Source organism: Rhea pennata, chromosome 9, assembly GCF_028389875.1.
Source record: "Rhea pennata isolate bPtePen1 chromosome 9, bPtePen1.pri, whole genome shotgun sequence".
Taxonomy (NCBI): domain Eukaryota; kingdom Metazoa; phylum Chordata; class Aves; order Rheiformes; family Rheidae; genus Rhea; species Rhea pennata.
This window is the reverse complement of record NC_084671.1, coordinates 12,725,812-12,747,033: the sequence shown is the minus strand read 5'-3', so window position 1 is coordinate 12,747,033 and position 21,222 is coordinate 12,725,812. Positions and strand designations below refer to the sequence as shown.

General features: G+C 41.6%; 1 protein-coding gene across 10 annotated transcripts in view; it reads right to left on the bottom strand.

The window, feature by feature from the left end:
- LPP (LIM domain containing preferred translocation partner in lipoma) overlaps positions 1-21,222 on the bottom strand; it is a 354,330-nt gene that overhangs the window by 213,338 nt on the left and 119,770 nt on the right. For 9 of the 10 annotated variants that reach the window (XM_062582808.1, XM_062582810.1, XM_062582812.1 and 6 more), the window contains one exon: positions 2,051-2,252. In XM_062582808.1, coding sequence (XP_062438792.1) covers positions 2,051-2,243 — 193 coding nt within the window. In that variant the 5' untranslated portion in view covers positions 2,244-2,252. Of the gene's footprint in view, positions 1-2,050; positions 2,253-12,762; positions 12,803-21,222 lie in introns of those variants that run through there. The other variant, XM_062582816.1, reaches the window with a different exon arrangement.

Sequence of the window (21,222 nt, the reverse complement as noted above, 5' to 3'; positions counted from 1 at the left end):
AGCTGGAGGTACTACTATCAAACCGCTAAGCTGGTCCCCGACTAGATCTTTGCCATCACTTAGCTCTTCAATGCTTGTGAGACAACATGATCTCCAAAAGGCCAAAATCAGACAAAGCCAGGGACTGACACTGAAAAAATAGCAAATGCCTCCTGTGAATTATCAAAACCTCCTGATCCCTAACAAACCTCAAAATGCTCAGCTTCTTGCAAAGTTAGATAGTCAATGTTCCATAAGAAATATCTGTGTCGCCTTGTCTCTCCCTTCACAGCCTGCAATACTTAGGTGTTGCTCTGTTCTACCCCATATGCCAAGAAATAAAGAATTTTGTAGAAGATAATGTTCCTGAGTGGCATATAATCAGATCTACAATCATTAGAACACACTTAATTAGAGCACCTTGACATTTTTGACAAAAACACAGTGGCTGATCAACAATAGTTTTCCCAGATTAAAAAAAAAAAAAAAATCATTTTCAGTTATTTTAAATTTTAGGAGAATTTAAAAAATAAGTATTTCCAAATCCAATTTGAAAATGACATTTTTATTGCACTTCAGAAATGGATTATTTTTACTTTTAATTCCAAATGTCTTTTTCTTCCTCTTACTTGCTGCTGTCTTGTTACTGAAGGCAACAGAACAGGTGCATATGACTGAGCTATTCCCCTCCAACACATTTTCTTTTTTTGTTCTGAATTCTCTGAAGTTAGAGTGAAAGAGGAAAAAAATACATATACTAGTCAGGATTTTCCAGCTTTCTTATAAAATGTCCTTAACTTATTAAATCTCTCACTTGAGCGATTTCCTAAAGCTACTTTGTTCTTCTTTCTCCTTTTCATTATTCTATAGTTTTCCTGAAAACGAGTAAGCCTTAAAAAGAAACAGAATTGAAAAGGCGAGAGAAAAAAATATAGCTAACATCATTTATCTTACTGCACTAAACACAAAATAGGAAAAAGGAGATGGAAGAAAGTAGAATATCCAAAACTGCAAATCAAGTTTGTTTTGCAATTTTCTTCAATACAGCTTTCTTTTCTTTTTCCCTTTTTTTTTTTTTTTTTTTAAGGGGGAGGTAAAGAGGTGGGATGAAGAGGAGGGAGAAGAGTTTTCCACCCAGTTCTGACCACAGAAAAATACCTGGAATAGAAAGGCCATTATTCTGCAAAGACAGCTCCCACTCTTTCTTAAAATCCCTGTTTTCACATCTGCTATGGTAAGGCTTGGTCACACGCTCTCTCCCCATCACTTAAGGGCAGCCAGGGTACTCCTACTGGCATTTTTCCAGTTGTGAACCCAGACACACTCCCAACAGCATGTTTTTGATCGTGGGAAATCTCTCCCTCTGCTTGCCACAGCACAGGAACCCAACTCCAGCGTATGCTGCTCCAACATCTGACTGCATGATAAGTGGAGGACTTTAAAGTGTGAGGTAGAGCAGGGCCAAAGCAAAGTAGGCTATTGTTTTACTAATACAACATCTTCAGAAGCTCTTGCAATGGTCACATAAATATCCACATATTACATCATTAAATTATTTCATATCTGAAAGCCTGCCATGGTAGAGAAAAAAGAACAAAAGTAAAGCTGAATCAAACTGGCAGGCACAAAACGAAGTACTCTTAAAGCCATCCTGCTAAACTTAGCCCTGTCATCCTAAACCATCCCCAGTTCATCTCACTTTTGCAAAAATTGGGCTGGAATGAAAGAACTAGAACTGAAAAGGCTGTTCAAGTCCCAGCTCCTTAGATCAATACGCACTAAACAAACAAAATTCCTTGAAAAGCATCAGTCTTAGAGATAGGACAGCTCCTTCCAATTAAAGTCACGTAAGCTCTGTCCCCTACTCGTCCTTTATAACACCCCTGCACTTAACATGACAGTAGCTATCCAGAGCAAGAGTAAAAGACATCTTCAGATTTGTCTTTATTTGAATGATATGAAACGGGCTCCCACAAACCCATCAACAACAAGCAAGCCAAGAACAGCTTGTATCAGAGGTTAATTCCCCTTAATTATACAGATGTGCTTCTTTCCTCAAAAACATCCTTACCATCACTTCCTGGTTGCTTATACGGGTTGTACTTTGGCTTGGGAGCAACGACAGGTGCAAATTTCTTTGGTGTCTGCTGAGTGGACACCGAGATGCTGGGAGTCCCAAAGGCATGTGTGGTCTCCATCCTTGCAGTAACGTGACCAACAGGGTCGTTGGTACTCTTAGGTGGCAACCAGGATGGGTGAGACATGGTTCAGATCTGAGAGGAGACACAAAAAGAATCACACACACACATTAGAAATTTAGGCTGAGGAAATAACAGTGGCAAAACCTACTACTTTGCTGATTTAAAGAAAATCCTTTAATTCATTTATCTTTAAATATACCAGTATTTCTGTATAGGGCTTAAAATACAAGTCTGTCCTTCTTTCCCCAGCAGGTACTGATCAGCTTGCTACTGATATCAGCAGAAAGTGGTGTTATTTTACCCTTCGAAGTAAGAGGCAAGCTAATACTTTGGAGAAGCCAATCAGTTCCATCATCTATCAGAATAATGGTGATATATTTGCTTTGCCCTATGGGGCTTTTGTGAGTACATTAATACACAATGGTGAAGGTACTATGGGGACAAGTGTCATTACACACAGGCAGAAACACTTCCAAAAATGCACCTTACGTGACTTTAGCACTTTTTCACGTGTCATTTAGGACCTCATGTCCCACTGACTTCCATTTAAACTTTTAAGAAAAAGGTTTTCAAAAGTAGCTAATCATTCCTGATGGCTCCATTATTGAATGCCTAGCTTCAGATATTTTAAAAGCATGCCAATTTTGAAAACATGCCAGAAACCCACAACCACTGACAACCAGGATCCTTTTAGATGTCTCAGCTTGCGTAAGAGAAAACAGAGGCAGCCCAAATCATTACTTATTCATGACAGTCTTGGATTTGGACTTTTAAAAACCTGCATCACTTTTGAGAACGGGACTTAGATGCAGCTGAAAATGTTATCTGTAAAATACCTGTTCATAATAGCCTGAGCTGCAATAAACAAGTGCTTTTCATCACGCACAAGTCACAGTCGTCAGGTAGCACTGATGGTCCTACAGTACCTTCAGAAGTTATCCCTCTAAGCAGGATTTGAGCTACAGTGAGGAAATGAAAATCCTGCATGCCTCTGACATGCATTCCCACAAAAAAAGAAGACGCCACGAATTTTGCAGCCCCTGGAGTGCCCTGCCATGCTCTGAATTGATGTTAGGAGGACTCCATCAGAACACTGAAATCAGCAGGCAGCTGGGACTTGATCTGGAAAGATTTGTTTCGATCACGAAGCATGGAAAAGGATCAGTGCACTGACTGCAAAACGCTAGGGAAGACATTAGCTGACTGCTGTTGTCTAAAAGCATTTCCAATTGTGAACAACACTACAAAGTAGAGTCATTTCTAGATTTGCAAAGAGGTGGACTCTAGCTACAGCAGCAAGTGCATTCTGCCAGGGCATAGATGGAAGCGTGTGCCCTACCTCTGCTGGCAGCAATGGATTTTATTAACTGGTGTGGACAGTCCTCCAGCTAAGTGTGGGGAATGGGGACAGATGAAGAGTAGCTTCTGGCAGGTGTACACCGCCTTGGAGTGAAGTCATTACCAAACCCTGTTGCATTACAAATCTCTAGCAATTCTGACACAGCTCTGTGGTCATGCACACAGCCATCTATCTGAATGTCTCACAAGAAGATATTTTGTAAGCCAAGAAGAGCAGCCACATATAGCCAGCTAAAGGTCAGTGCTAAAAATCTGAAAGTAAACATGTGGCTAATCTTGTCACCTCTGCCACCTACCATCAACAGAGAGATGATAGAAATATCTTCTTGCTGATACCACTCAGGAATACAACTAAAGGATCACCCGCCATGCCTACTGTGACTTATGCTTGATGCCGCAAAGTTAACACTTCCATGCATATATGTTTCCCAAACAAAAAAATAACATTTGAGTTCTGCAGTCAGCCCTCAGCATTACAGAGGGCATTTAGGCACGAAGAAAGCATATCTGATAGTACCTTTAATTCTACTTAGACAAAATAAAGCAGAACATCAAACATTTCATTTCCCCCTTCTCCTAATTTGTGCTCAGTTATCACTAGAAATGTCAAAACTGAGCTGCAGGGGTTAAGATGTAGAACAGTTTTCCAAACTCATCCTAACGGACAAAGCATCTGCATCCTACAAGCTACACAGAGAGCACACCAGGAAAGTCCTCTATCAAAGGCACCAAGGGTTACTCTTAGAGACAAACCTGGGAAAGTAGTCCAACAGCATTCTATAAGACAATCTTATCCTAGTAATTTGTTATTAGAAAGTAATGCTGAGTCAGTGTGGGCAAAACAATCTAGGGCTCTGCATCGTAGCATGGGGATAGTATCTCCAGTTAATAGCAGTGCTTGTTAAAAGCTCATGTGTATAGATGCTTGCCTGTTTCAGCCTAGTAAGTTAACTCCAGGTAACAAGTTTCTTCTTTTAAGTGTCATTTCTGCTTAAAGCCTGCAAAGGAAGGACAGTCCACAGTCTGAACCCAAGACTGGGAGCTAGAAAATTTGAAGTCATCTTCCACTTTCATTGCTCCTTGGATGGGAGAGGGGCTGGCAAGTGCTGAGCATCAGACCCAAAGTGTGTGCCTCATCCTCCTAGTGCAGTATGACTCGCTGTGAGCACAGCTGGTTTGCGATTCCTACTGCTGGAGGAGATCGTTGTGTGGGACACCCGACGTCAGTGCAAGAAAGCTGGGAGGCCTGCACAGAGCAAATGGCTCAAAATGAGGCAGCTGGGAGCATGGCAGGAGCAGAGTGGAGAAGGGCAACCATCATTCCCCACGATAGCTCTGCTTTTGTTGCAAAGAACGAGGCGACTTTCTCTCCTACACATGGCTGCCAGCAGACCTCATGTTAACATTGAGAGCATCATTCTGAAAGCAAGAAGTGAAAGGCAGGTCCTCCCCACAGGGCCGGAGAGCAAACCAGCCATGACGGCGGGGGAGGAGGGCGTGCGAACCGCACTTCCACCAGCCTGGTTCTTCCTGTCAGCAATACCAGCACTTATGGAACGAGACAACAACTGCCACTAGAGCAAAAAGGCAGTCTCTGACACCTCTTCCTCCTGTATCCTTCAAAAATGTAAAACACAGCAGTATCAGGCAACTCCTTAAAATTTAAGAGAAGGAAGCACAGAGGGCACTCAGCTTTAAGAGCCAAACAGCACAACTCCGCACTCTGATTTCTTACACACCCAGAGAAAACTCCATCTTCCCCATTGCTAAACGTGTCCTGGAGTTTTATTCGGACAGGTTTTCAGCCCTTTGCTTAACATCTCATATGAAAGACTGCCCCATGGAACAAAGTGCCCTAGGACCATGGCCACTACCTCCATACTGATTCAAAGCAAACAGCCTCAGCCTAGAGGATTACCTTTCCTAATCTGGCAGCTCCCTAGCTGTTCCTTAACCATCTCTCAGGCAGTACGGTAATATGCCTTGATCCCACCGAGCTCGTATGGTCTGCCAGTTCACAGGTGGGCTGAGTGCACCATGAATCGGGAAATTTGGTAGTCAGGTTGCACAGTGCTGGGGTGGCCAAAGATGATCTGACACCTCAGTGAGTGACAGTAAGGAGCAGAGTGCACTTAGGGGCAGTTTGGGAGTGTGAAGACCACACAGGTATATCTCAGTTGCTGACTGTAAGCTGGCATGCAACTCCATACCAGCTATTCTCTAAAGCATTTGTTCTGGTGGTGTTTTTTAATTGTTTTCCTGTTAGCCTTTTCTCTTCCTCTTTCTCTCCCTCTCATTTTCTGATGTGTATCTGTTGGCACTTGTTTTTGCTATCTGTTCTTTGAGAATGTTTCCAACAAGTTCCCTTTTCCTTGTCTGTTCCAGTCGCAGTTCCCCAGCCTCAATTAAATATAGCCTAGCTACTTTGCAAGACCATAAAAAAGGAAAATGACTGATTCTCTTTTTAACAGCTGAAGCTAAATTTCGGGCTTTGTTTTGATTTTTCCACCACTTTTCATGTTTTCAGTGCACAGTGTGCCTAGGGTAAAAGGCCAAGAACAAGGCAATTTAAAGGACAGAGGCATACACATGAGTCACAGCACCTCACTTCTCTCTGCAAGTTTCTCCATAGTGGAACACTCTGCTAATTCAGATGAAGCCAGTCTAGCTTTTTTAGAGCAGAACTGGTGGAGATTTTATGATGGGGACCTGCAATCAAAACAGCACAGGGCAACTTATGCTTATAACCAATCCTCTTACTCTAAACCTACTCCTAAACAGGCCACTGCATCCAGCATTGTCCTGGCCCTGCACTCAGACCAAGATTGTCCAACAGAGAGAGACAATGCTCTTCTGCCTAGGTAGTAAACATGACCAGCAAGTGCGCATTTAATTTTTATCTTACAAGTATTTTCTTCCAAAACGTTATTTCTGCCAGCTCTACAATAAACAGTATATTTAGCTAGATGTTGGATGTGGAAGATTGCAGAAGTCACTAGCTGGAAAAAGACTAAAGTCACCGAGGAACTCAGAGAATAGAAGGAACATGGCATATTGGATATTGCAGACTAAAGAGAAAGAAGGAACAGAGAAAACATAATGAAGGGAGCCTCAAGATGGATGGACCATTGGAACAAGCAGGACCAGAAAAAAAGCTCCTGGGAACATGCAAATTGTTTGGGGATAATAGGGTGAAGCACATCTGCTAGCCCCTTGGTTGTCACAGATGGAGCTGCCTTATCCATCACCAAGGGGAAAACACAGCAAGCTCCTTCTTCTAAGGTAATAAGAACCACCAGAACCAATCTAAATCACTTTGGTTTGCCAACAACAACAACAGCCTCCAATGGAAAAAACTGCAGCTTATCAACCTTTTGCTGGCCAAGTCAGCTATTGCTACTCTTGCATGCCAAACGTAATGCATTAAGGACCTGATCCCCCTGCTGCTAGTCCATAGAGCTTTCACTGAAAAGTTAAATTGCAAATTAGATTTATGGTTGCCCCCATATTTCTGCTCCAAGCAAATCATTCGTCAGGCATGGTTTCCCTTCAGCGAGTTCCTTCCTAGCAAACCTGAATAAATCAAGCCAGCCAACATTTAACATAGCCAGGCTGGAATGATCTTTGTCATTGTTGGAGGAATCCTCCTCCAAGAGCAAACCTCTTGATTTCAAAGTCAGAGCTTCTCTCTCACTGTTTTGTAAAAATCCTCAGCATTTCTACCTCTCTCTCAAAGATCTCAAAGATAGCCATTGCACTCGGTCAGCAGTAACTCAATATTTCCTTTTCAGAGCCCAATGCTGACTTTTTCCTACCACTCCTTACTCGAACACTGGCAACATCTCTTTCTCAAATTCACTGCCCCTACCCCATACAAACCCCTCCTAAAGCTTCATTCTGCCACAGTTTTTAAAGTCCTGTTGACCGACTTGTCCAGCTCTCTGCATTGTGTAGGGCAAGCAGAACCTTGCTCAGCTATTTCTCCAGGAAGCTTTTGTTGAGCTAAAGAATATCCTTTAGAAGGACATAGTCTCATCTGAAGAATGTAAGTAATGTGTAATCCACCACAGCATTAGGTAAACTGCTCAGATAGGCAATCAAGCATCATAATTAAAGCTTCTTCTTTATGCTTTGTTTAAAATTATGTAGCTCTGCTTCCAACCATTGGAATTTACTACGCTCCTGTCACCTAGAACATCGTTACAGAACTGCCTCTCTTCCTTATGCAGTTGTTTTCAGAACACAGACAAATCATTGGTAAAATTAAATCAACACACGTAAGTTTCAGTGAAATTCACCATAAAAAAAAAAAACATTTTTTCTTAATTCATTCATGTGTATTTTCTCTGAATTCTCTCCAAATTTCACCAACCTTTTCTGAAATGGTGGATGCGAGCATAAGATCCATTTTTCCAAGAATGGTAACTTAAAATGGAAGGATGAAAGTAATGAATAGTATAAAAGGCAAAAACCATACTGTCCATCAGCTGTGGCTGCCCAAGGTTCTGTTACCCTTCCTTCCTTGGAAGCATTAGTCATCACCTACTTTTGGAGGTAGAGGAAGAGACTGGACTAACCATGATAAATAACATTAAGAGCAAAGAGTGAAATTAAGCTGCATAAATAAAGAGAACAGTGTGCTCTGGTTCTATCATTAGGAAAACTCAAAGCCATAAGTTCTGAAAATTTAACCATGAAAGAATACACCACAGCAGAGGAACTGGAATCCACGAACCCCAAGAAGAGACCGCATTATCTAAAAATGTCAGACCAGGAATATCAATAGAGCATAATACTAGACAATAATAAAAACCTGACACTTAAAAAAAAAAAAAAAAAAAAAAAAAAAAAAAAAGTGTTCATAAGTGCTCGTTTTTACTTTTAGTTTCAGGATGTCATTCACGTTTGAGAAGGAAGGGTAAAACAGTAAAACAAAGGGGGTTCCAAGTCAGTTTAGCTTCACCTCAGATAAGCAATGGAGAGTAGAGCACTAATTTGTCTACTCCCGAAACTGTTAGTGCATTCATCTCTGAAACAGTCTGTTTTTTTTCTGTGATTGCATCGTATCTAAATAAATCTTAATTTTCATGCTTGCAACATGGACCAAACACTCCTCAGATGTTGATGGACTTTGCCCAAAATGAAGAATTTGTCCCTTAATGAAATTAATGTTCACAGAAGGTAGTAACAGTGCTTAATAAAAATAAATAAAAAAAAAACCCAGCAACAACAGTCTGTGCTTGCAGACAGTCATAGAATCAGTAAGGTTGGAAGGGACCTCTGGAGATCATCTAGTCCAACCCCCCTGCTCAAGCAGGGTCACCTACAGCATGTTAGACAGGGTTGCATCCAGGCGGGCTTGAATATCTCCAGAGAAGGAGACTCCACAGCCTCTCCGGGCAACACGTGCCAGTGCTCTGTCACTCTCACAGTGAAGAAATTCCCCCTCACCTTCTGCTCTCTCTTTCATCCTACTCCTCCTTAAATCCACTAGCTTGATTTAGGTCCATAATGCTCTATCTTACTAATACCTATGTACAGCTAAGCACGACTTCTGACATCAAGGGGCTGACTAGATACAAGGAGGTCAGTACTTTATTCACTGACACTAGATGCTACTGAAAACCTTCCTGTGGCTTGTTTTTGATACCATTCAGGAACACAGTCAAGATATCCCCTTCCCTGGATAACCAAAGTTAGTCTCTGAAAGCTTCAAACTGCCAAATGTAAAAAGGCAAACTGAGTTCTCCTCACTCTCCCATCCCTGCAAGAGGACTTGAAGAGAAAACATTTGTTTTTAGTTTATCTTCCGGTTGAGTTTTAAGGACAAGTTCTAGCACTGAACCAAGGAGACATTCCTCCTGATGCAAAACCATGTCCCACATTGCCCCTTTTATTAACAAAGGTGTAGCCCGCAAGACAGGACCATTCTACTTTAAGCTTGTCCTTTTTTTTTTTTTTTTTTTTTTTTTTTTTTTTTTTTTTTTGGCCTGGTATTCCCAAAAACAGGAACCCAAATGCTCTACGGATACATTTTTTTTTTTGCTTTGTTCTTATCATATCCACTCCACTAATCAACCAAAACTAGTAATAGTGGCTGACCAAAGAGATTTGCTCTATATAAACTCCCACAGCTGCTTGTTTCTCTTGGCACCATTTCGCTTTGAATGCTAAGTGAATTTATTTCTCCATTTATGGCCAGTGATCTGTAGCAATGGAGCTTTCCCATTTCTTGCAGCCTCTAGAAGAGGATACAAAGTCAAAATTCTGGTCTCATTAGAGGTCTTTAACTAAACATAGGAAGTACCATAGGTACAGAGTCAGCCCAAGTCCTCAGGGATGTCTTTCCCATATGGTACTATTTATGCTCATCAATTTTACATCATTTGGGAAATTATGCGATTTGGGGGAAATTGTGATCTCTTTTGAACTCCCTTAATCATTGTTGATCTACAGAACAGTGCTCAATTTAAGCCCTGTAATACTAACTGTCAAAAGCAGCTCCTCTCTCAGACCCCGCCAACTGCAAATTGAGGTGGGCCCTTTGTGATCCTTACACATCACAGCAGCAACCATGAAAAGGGCAAAACCACAGAACAACTTTGAGCACTGAGATTACCACGTGTGGCAATCTGATCGCTGTAGTGGCAGAGAGCTAACAGGAGGCTACAGAGCCACTAAGCTCTGAGACACGAAAAAGAATAGAATAGAATATGCTGTCACCTTTTGGTGGCTGATTTTTTGATCGTATTTAAACTTTGATGTACTTGAACTCTAGACCCTGTGGTAGATCTCTTCTTAAGATCATGTTTCTTTACCTGCAGCAGTTTTGCACTGTTTCTGGTTTTTTCTTGTTGCTTTGCTTTAGTCTCAAGCAGCAAACATCAGTTGGAACAAGCTTAAACCTCCTCTCCCCTAGCCTCAGCATTCTTTCCAACCACCTGGATAAGGCTGGGCTTTGCATCTCCACATCAATCCCCTCAAAGAATCGAAGTCCCTTCCTCACTTAAAAAGAGCTGAAGGCATTCACCAATTTCCTGCTCTGGGATGTCACTAATGTTATCACAAGAATTAAAGGAGAAATAAACCTAGTTAGAGCTTATCAGTTGTGCACTGCCTGCGCTGAATTATTCCTCTAAGCATATATTCTAGTATTGTTTCATTCTGGCTTTAACAACTTCAATTGTTTTCAGTGGGTCCTGCAAAATAACTAATTTAAATTTGAATTTCACCCTGCTTTGAGCAAGGGGCTGGCCCAGATGACCTCCAGAGTTGCCTCCAACCCTAATTATTTTATGACTTTAAGATTCCAGACTTTGAGGCTGAGGTTTCATCTGCACTCAAGAAGTTTTGAAGTAATACAGGTGTACTCCACTTAAGCCATGCCATCCACATCACCTACTGACAATGTAACATTATATTTTCCAGTCTCTAGTCACAATGGCTCTTAAACGAGTACAGCATATGCTCTTTCTTCTAATTAAATAACCAATACTTGACAAATAAACTTTTTCCAGTAGAAATCCACGTTTAGGTTTTTGCCAGTAGAACTACATCAGTTTGGGGTGTGACTTTTGCTACATGTAGCTAAGTCAGTAGAACTTTTAAAGTATTAATCAGATACAACAGGTAGACAGCGGATTTAGAGTAAAGACGGCAAAGACCTGTTAGAATAGTCTCTACTACAATATTGCATATCACAGATTAAAGTCACCATGCACGTATAGTTCATCAGATAATGACTCAACGTCATATTCACTCTTCCACCAAAATCCCATCACTGGGGCAATTCTGCTATCAACTAAAAACTCACAATTCTTTAAGTTTCTTTCTTAGCTCATTTCTCTTGTATCAACCTCAATAGTGGAAAAGAGAGAAGGGCAAGCTAAATATAAAACTCCTTTTCTTTCACACTATAATTGCATTAGCAGTTTTGGGAGTAGATGCAGGCTATTTGACTTTGACTGCTGCTGCTGCAAAATACACACATAAAAGCTGATGAATGACATCTTCCTTTTACAGCCATGTCACATCCTGGTGTTGGATGACAAACTAGGCTTTAAAAACCCAATAAATTGAACTTGACTGGCCCATCTGCATTGAAACAAAGAGACAGTAGTGACTCCCTGGAGATAGATAGATCTATCTAATCTAACACCACTCTAACGACCACATTATAATTTCGCCAGAAAGCAGGCCGATTCCTGACTTCTGTGGTATGAGACGATCCTCAATAATTCCAAATATAACCATATCGGACAAAACATTAATCCAAAGTCTTAACTACTGGTCATCACAGCAATTGCAGGGCAATTGCAGTGGAGTGGACAGGTCTGATGACCCACCCAAAACAAACTTAAGGGCAATAAAATCTGTGGCCAAAACTTAGCAGTTGAGCCCAGAGGTAGTTCTGAGCCAGACCAATTTCTTCCAATTCTTTAAGCTTCTGTTCCTGATAATCTGACCTACAGGTTTGTAGAGAACATCACTGCACCACAAAGAAAAGTTTGAGATAGATGCTAGAGAACTTTGTGCACAAAAATGAGAAAGGAAATATGTTAATAGGGACAGCAAAAGAACAGGCAAAATGATGCAGAGTGGTTCTTTCGGGTATCTCAGACCATGAGTTCCTTTACACAAATACAGTTTTCTCAAGTGTAATTTTTGTTCAAGATCCCTTTACCACAAAGAGCTACCCTTATTTCTTCTGTGTCCAAAATCACTGTCTTGCCTATGGGACAGTTCAGCACTTGGCTTCCAGCTTTAGCAAGACACTGACAAGCAATACAGAGCTCTTACGGGTCAGTCATCAAATAAAACGGTTAAGGGATTGGATTTATCAACCAGTGGAGTTGTACTAGAATCAGGCCTACCAAGACAGTGCCACATAAGAGAAGAAAAACTAAGGCAACACAGAGATGGCAAGGTTAAAGCTTTTACAGTGAGCTAAAGCTGTTAGGATGCTGATGTTGCCTGTAAACAAGAAGGAACCGTGCAGAACTAACATTCAGCTCAGCAATGAGTTAAGCAACAAGACCCTAGTGGGACAAAATGGGACCATGAAAGCATATTGACACACAGATAATTGTATTAGCTTTACAGAGTGCTATGTGCATACGTCTCAGCGTGGGGAGAAACAGCAGGGATCTGAAATCAGTAGAAAAGGGGAAATCGAACACTGAACAAAGTGAACGCTGAAACAATGCAGAGCTTGAGGTCATACCTGGCAAGGTTAGCACGTGTGTTGATGGTCTATTATTTTGTAATGGGTTCTCTGGGCTCTACTACTGTTCTAAAATAGTCATGGTTACAGGAAGAGCAAGCCGGTCACTAGAACAGAGTCAGCTGCCACCGTCCCTGGAAAAAAATAGATTTGCAATTGGCGATCTAAACCTGGAGCTGCAGGGATGATTTCTGTGAATGGAAGGGGAGCTGCATCCCAGAGCATGGGCTGTGAAGGAGGACAGCACAGGCCCCACTCAAGAAGGATGCAAGCATAGGGTATCTCCAGTGTAATCTTCTTGCAACAGCTCATGGGGCTGGCCGGAGGAGTCAGCCTTTAAAATTCCAGTGCCTAAAAAAAACAAGCAATTAAATCAGTCCATGGACAGGAATTGTGTCCAGGACTAAAATCCTTAATCCCCAGTTTTTCTCTAACATCTGATCCACTTAACTTTTCCTCTTATCTTCAAACCATCCTGGAAGCCATAGTCTCGATTATGAAAAATACTTGGATATTTTCCCCTTCTTCCTGAGCACAGAACCAACCTCTGCTTCATTTTTTGGCAGCTCAGCCCATGGCACCTTGCAAATAATCAGGGGAAATTGCCTTTTTCCTATAGAAAATCCTATACTCTAACATACAGAAGAGTGATTGCTGCCAGATGGCTGGGAACTGATGCTGCAGATAGGTTGCTAATGGAAGCAAGATATTTCAGTACATTGTGAAAACTGGAGGAAAGGAAGTGCACAGACACCTTGTTGTAAACTGTCAGAAAGAGATAATGCAATTCTCTGATTTTCAGAACAGGTGATTTGGCATCATCAGGACATAAGCATTCCTGATACACTCGTCTCTTTTGCAACATAAAGCAAAAATAACGATTAGAGTGTCTCCTTATTTAAGGGGCTGAAGGTCTTCTGTACTGTCAATAAAGAAGAAGGACCTCTGGAGGTCACTAAGTCCTGCTATGAGCAGAAGACTGGACTATTACCAGCATGAGCTAAGGCTGGCCATGGCTTTGTCTAGCTGAATCTTGAAAACCTCCAAAATGTAGATGCCCCCTGGTCTCTGGTGACTTGTTGCAGTGTTGCACTACCTCCCCCCCTCCCCGCCCCCCGCACTGAAACAATTTTTCCAAATCTGAATCTCCCAAACCATTACTTACATCCACTACACTTTATTTTGCCATCTGGATAAAGAAATGTTTGACTCTGTCATCTCCATAATGCCCCTTCCAGTAGCTTCAAGCTGCTATTGGATCACTCTTTTGGATCCTCTTCACCAGACTAAACAAGTCCAACTCTCTCAACCCCTTCTTGCAGGCCACATTCTCCAAGCCCTTCACTATCTTGGTAGCCCTCCTCTGGACTCTCTCCTGTTTTTCAACATTCAGCTTGAGCTGGGAGACCCAAGATTGCCAGACTGACCAACATGGAGTAAAGTGGAACAATAACTCCCCTCAATTTACTAGCCAAACTTGACCTGGCTCAGTCATATGCAGTTTGCTTCATCTGCAATGAAAACACACAGCTGACTCATATTCCCTTTGGCATCCACCATCAACTCCAGGTCCTTTTGTCAAGGAAGGACAGCACACTGAGAAACAAAAGATATACTTTGAAATGGTGCCTAAATCAGAACTCCTGAACGCCCATGGACACATGGATAGGAGAGGACATCGTAACACGATTTTACGTATAGCTGTACTGTTTGCAGTGAATTCATAGTTCAGCCCACTGAGAAGAGGGATGTTACAGAAGCACGGGGAAATGAGTGAAGAGAAATATTAACACCAGAGGCCTTGTGTCAAAGCACACCAAGACGAGGCTATCTTTTATTAACCGTAGGACGTTAGTTTTGCTCTGAAAAGAAACTTCTGACTGTGCTCTGGACTCAGTTCTCAATTCTTCTTTGAAACTCAAACTACTGAGCACCAACCTGGGAAACTACTGTTGTTCCCTATGAGCTTAGTGTCTGTTCACTCAAGAACTCAAAGCTCTAAGGGACAATTCCTCAGCTGATTCAAAACAGAGTACCAGCACTGAAGTTAACACAGTCAGGCAAGTACACTGGCCCAATAATTTTGCTAAACAATCATCTCATATTGAAACAGTCCCTCCGTTTACTCCACTACTACCGTATTTGTCTCTTCTGTTTTCGGCCATCCAAATAATCCTTTGCTCCCCTTCCCAGAAATTCGTGTGAAGTTTTGTTGTGACAGAAGAGTGTCCAGGCTAATCTGGACATGTTCGTTCCCTCGATGTGAAATGGTCAAAATCTGACACCCTCCAGAAAGTATTATAGTGCTTATCTATTTTCACGGCACCACTCGAGAACTTACTGTAAGAAAAATGGAGCAGCAGGAAGACAAAAGGAAATGAACTGTGAGCACAGGGAATCTTGGGAGATAAGGAAGAACCACACTCTTTAAACTATCTGAATTGCTGCTGATGGGCATACTGATACACTGCTGTATTTTAGCCACCATCAGCAACTACTTGTGTTCTGGTTATGCTAAGGTAGTCAAGCCATGCTGCTGGTATGTGCACACAGAGCTCACTTCATCCAACTCCCTCCAACATAGTTGCTACCTCTATCTCAGGTCTAAGGCTATGCATGTTCTCCCACACTAGCAAGCGTTTGCAAGGCATTTCAGCATGCCTTCACCATGTAAGGCACATTTCTCTTTCAAAGTAACACAGCTGTCAACATCTTAATCATTCCACAGGGACTGTCAACCTCACTAGACCCTTACGCACTTCATTACCTTCAGCAAGCTCTTGCAGAGTTCAAGTTCCAGGTGATCTACATGAGCACAGCCCTTTGTTAGTTAAAGAAAGAAAACTGAACTGCAGGAGATCTATATCTGTGCAAATCAGGATTAACAATGCATCTCCAATTACTCTTCATTCCTGCAAGTCCTGCCCATTATACTGCAAAACAGGTAGGACAAAAGGCAAGACAGCAACAAATGGGCATCTTTGGGACCCAAATTATTATATTTTTTCTTTTCATGAGATATGGTGGGAGAGGAGGTTCTTGCCCCCTCTTAGTGGGGGGGGGAACCTCTAAGGGGACCTCGAAGGGTCTATGGAGACCAGTCAGCTGATGTAACTGAGACACCTGAGTTGTGTGTACATTCCCAAAGCTTTGCTGTTTTTAAGATAGCAACTGCTGCCCCAAGTCATAAGAGTAGTACATTTTAAAATGGTATTGATATGTTCTTGGTGCAGAAAAAATAAATGAACTGCAAACGCAACCAATACAGAAACTTGACCCGTCCTTTGTTTCTGCAGGACTTAGAACACTGCAGGGAAAACCTAAGGAACAAACTAAATTGATCCATGGAAAGATGTAGTCTGTTAGGACTGATACTGAGCTACCTATTTTGAAACTAACTTTCGCGTATCAAGGTATAACCTACCCTTTGATGTTTCTAGATTGCTCCCATCAGGTTCCTTGAGATGACAACACCAGAGACTTCCACCCGAGGAATCACTTCTAAGGAAAGTCAGCTTTTAAAGCAAGAAAACTCAGGGCCATTTTTCCTGATGCAAAACCACCAGAGACTGGCTTCACCTGCTCTCCCTCAGCTCAAAGAAAACCAGCTGGGCCCTCCCTCCTCTGCACTCCACACTGCAATTCCCTGCTCTCCTGACTTCCAATTGCTGCTATGAGCTAGCAATCAAAATGATACAGGAAGGTTATTTAATCATGCAAAGAATACACATGTATGCACATACGTACACATGCACATGCACACACCTCTATCATTTTTGTTCTACATCATTTAATCAAGAAACTCAGAGAGAGAAAGAGAATAAAAAGAGAAACCAACAGTTGCTCACATGGATCAACACTTCCAAGCTCTCTCTTTTGCAGCTCATCTCACTCATACTTGTGGTTTCAACATGTGATTCACATTAGGCTCCTCTGCTCGCCATTTGATGGTTCTGTTAAACAGATGTGAATTTATTTAGTCACAGAGCTTGCTCTTTACACTGCCTCTTTGTAGAACAGATGGGCTTTTTTCTTTTTTTTCTTCTGTTCAGCAGTATTCAGATAATAATCAAGCCCAGTGCACAGGTTTGCTTGAGGATTTCATATGAAAAAGAAGAGAATACAAACCGAGACATGATCTCACAACAGCTCTCTTCAGCAGCTAGGTTGCACCACATAAGGTGTCAGTGCTGATGGAGAATGCCAAATTGCAACAGCAGCTATACAACAGATACCCAAGATCTTGGAGGTCACCGAGTGCAGTCTCATAACTTCAGGCAAAGGAGCAATGCTCATTCAGCCTAGAAGGGTCCAGGAGATTCAATTCTGCCAACGACCCATGCACAAAGCATGTTAACGCTCTGGTGGAAGAAAGAGCTGAAGAGTAAGTTCCTGTGACATTAATGGGGACATGAAACCATGTGCATCTCCTGGGACTCCTCAGCAGGGTGAAATAGCATGGAAAAGCTATTCACTCCCTGTGTGGGCATTCTTCTTTCTGCACTAAGAGTGCCTTTGGCAATGGATTAAGCAGAACAGCACAAAAGCCCTCTCAGAGCAGAATAAGATTGTCCACATGAGAAGTACAGTCAGAACAGCTATTGCACTTTAAATTCACACCCTTGCCCTGTTTCACAATACTTTGCCTGTGCAGAAAGGACTTGGCTTCAGATTCAATTTCTGTCCATATCATCAATGGCTGAGGGCTGCTTCCATCTGAGGGTATGCCATGGCCTATACAAGAGGCTGAAGTAGGAGGAGAAGGAAGGGTCTGGCAATCCCTTCGCACTCTCCTATATAGGCATGCAGCTCTACATTGCTTTAATAGCGGAACAGTGGTGACTCCATCCTAACCAATGACTTTGGGTGTATATATTACTCCTACATCTACCAAAGAAACCAGGCACAGGATGTGTATATATGACACACGTAAGTGTCATGTCCACACCTGTGCAAGGATCTAATCCCTTTCCAAGAGCTGCAGTCCAGTCCCTTAGTCACAACATTGCTCTCCATCCATTGCCCACCTGCTTTGAAGATGACCTCAGTTTCTAGGAGAATCTACTCAGGCCTTACATAAACTCACCAGGAAAAAATACACACACACACACACACACACCAAACAGGTTGTATTAAACTTGGGTAATCTAGAGAAGGAGTGTCTAGGTTTAAGAAGGGAAGCAGGAGTGAGATTCTCTGCCTGAAAAGCACCCAGGGAAAATTGATCAAAAACTTAGCAAGTATTAGGCAGCAAAACATTTTCAATAAGAGAAGACTCTAGAACTGGAGAGTATAGGTTGGAAAGATTGTCTTTGTAAAACAACCAGCACTTCCGCTACAAAGCGCCTTATGTCTGTTGAGGGAACATACCCATTTTTGCAAGTTCTGAGCCACTGTATAATTTCATTTCTGTCAATGACTGTGCTAGTACCAGTATCAACTGCATAAAAACTGGCTACTTCGTAACTTTTACCATCCAAATATTCTGTGTATGGACCAAACAACATTTCACTCTTTTATACATCTTGGGGCAGGGAACAAAACTGTAGAAAAGACTTTTATCTTATGTAAAAAAGCATAAAGCAAATTTCTTTGTCCAATTCCCAGAAGGTGGTTGCCCAGCTTACTTTATGAGTCTTCAGAAACTTTCTCTGAGAAGTAAAAAAAAAAAAAAAAAAAAAAAAAAAAAAAAAATAACCAACCAACCAACCTCTTTCTTTGGTCCATTTAAGCAAAATGACATTCCCTCCCACTTCTCACCACCTGCTCTGCAGACACAGAAGGGACAGGCATTCCTGCCAGGGAGAGGAACGATGCTGCAGCTGAGGCAGAGGATGGGGTGCTGGGAAATGAGCTCTATTCCCATCCTTTTGTGCCATGCCAAGCAAGTGTGAGGTCTTCCTAAATTCCACTGTCCCTCTGTACCCTCTCTATCACTTCTGCTCATACTCTGAGGATAACACTTAGCCCCTCTTCATAGTATTTCAAGCTAAAGAGATGTAAAGAACTCTGTAAGGGCTATCTCACCACAAACTGTACAGAGCTGAAAGGAATCTAAAATGCAAAGTACGGATATATAGATTTCAAGGTAGGAGTTAAAACTAATGGAGAAAGAAATAGGGCAGGAAAGGAGGGAAGGAACTAAGCTATCTCAGCTGGCAGAGGCACATGATGGAGAGCAGTTAAACTGTTCTGAAGAAAACTAAGAAAACAGTTAGAACACCCTCCTAAAATGGAACAAATAGGTCCAATCCTCCAACAGAAGGGGATTTTTTGCATCTCTGAATGATAGTACTTCGCTGTTATGGCCTGCGGCTGCTTAAGAAATTCAAAGCTATTTCTCTAAAGAATTCACTTGGACAAGCTTTATGGCTTTGATCAGTTAACTATTTTTTAATGCCAATCCACTCCAGTGATATTTGTCCTCCTTTTCCCCATGCACACAGAAGCACAGACACAGACAAATACTGTACAAAAGCAAACACTAGCTAGATGAACGGACAGGAACAATCATGAGCAGAGCTCATAACCAAACATCAACTTCATTCTCTGTTATTCTTTTCCCTTCTAGCTGCTCAAGACCCTCAAGGCCCTGTACGATACATTAATAGAAAATTAGGAAACAAATTTTGGTACCCAGCAGGTATAATGTACACATTGTGATCTGGGCACAACTATTCTCATTCAAGTAAGAAATAAAAATAATAGCCCCTAAAAGCTGCAATGAGAATTGCAGTTGAAAGGCCTCAGTTAAAATTTCATTAACACAGACTCTGCAAGTAGCCTAAGTGCTACCTCATTTTCCAGGTGAACAAATAAAATGAAAAATATGAAGAGATTTGCATAAGTTTATGGAACCAAGATAGAAACTGAACCAAGAAGACTGAAATTACCCAACACCCATCATCTTACTGCAGTTGTTCTAATCCTTCCTTCAGCCTCAAGCTTCCAACCTGAGCACAATACTAAGCAAAACTCCACTTACAATCTCAGCATACAAACCTGCCTCTTCATTTACAGCACTGAAGTCCAGCAATCAGTTCAGCCATGCACTAGGATCATACGAAATGGGTATCCAAGACCATACGCAATTACCTGCTGTACTATTTGCATGCCTATTGCACATACAGCAGCCACTACACTAAAAAGTAGAGTAAGTGACAGCTTCTACTTTGCAGTACCTTTGGTATTCAGGATGCTATCTAAACTTTACTTTCTGTCTTTGGGAAACAGATTCAGGCAGTATTTCCTGTGGCAGAGAATTAAACAGGCTAATTACCCTCTGCGGAAAAGTGAAGAAATCCTGGAAGCAATTTTCTGTCTCAATTGTTCCCCGAGCACACGAACAATCTTTCGGCCCTCTTCCTATTTTCTGTTCAGTGCCATGCAGGCTCAGCACACAGAATTCATCACGCTGCTGCCTCAGGTATGGATCTTGCAAACACTTACCCAAGTGAAACTTTACACGTGAGTAGTCCTAAAGATTTCAGCTTACATCATCCTTGAACTTGGCCACAGAGTCTTTAGAAGATAAAAAGAATAGAACAAGATAGGTGTGAAACCCAAAGTACCTGGGAAATCAGTACATTCAATCCTAAGTAGGACCAGTATTATCTCAACAGCATAACACAGATATCTAATATGTTTCTGATACAAACTTCTTAATCTAGTTCTTTCAAAATTCATTACCAGATTTAGGGGGAAAAAAAGAAAAAAGAAAAAAAGAAAAAAAGAAGAAAAAAAGAGCACTTCTTATTGAAAATAATGAATCACAGGTAGAGCTCGCATGAAGACCAATCATGTCCTCAAACTAAAAATTTCATTATCATGAAAAACAGGGAAAAAAAAGGACAGATATTTTCTATGGGAAGAAAACACTTTTTTACAGAAAAGTCAAATGCTGATGACTTTCTACGGCAATCTACAAGCATTAGCATGTGAAACTGCCATTCCAGTGTTTCAGGTATTTGCAGGTCAGGCCAGCTGTTCTGCAATTTTGAAACGCGCCCTACAGACCGGCCAGGTGCCCCAGGCAGCACTGGGGCATTGCACTCTGCCAAGCCCTCCTGCTGCATTCGGGAGTCCCAGGTTGAACAGCCTAACGGGAGATCGGGGACACAGCTCGGCTAAAAGACCTGGCCCACAAACAGAAGCAAAGAGCTGGGTACAGAATACCAGTGATACCAAATGTATGTTTTTCAGCATTTTGACAGCAAATGCTTTTCATATATGCACACATCCACATTCAGAATTATTCAATCAAAATCTTATTTTCCATCCAAAAGGGTTTTGATAGAAAACATTCAGTTTGCCCTAATCAATGTGGCTTAAGAATCAGTCAAAATATTTTCCTAAATTGACACTGTCTGTGACAAAGCAAGAGAACAAGCTCTTCAGATAACCTGCTTACAAAGGGAGGTACTGATCTTCAGTTGCATTATTATTATTATTATTTAATGA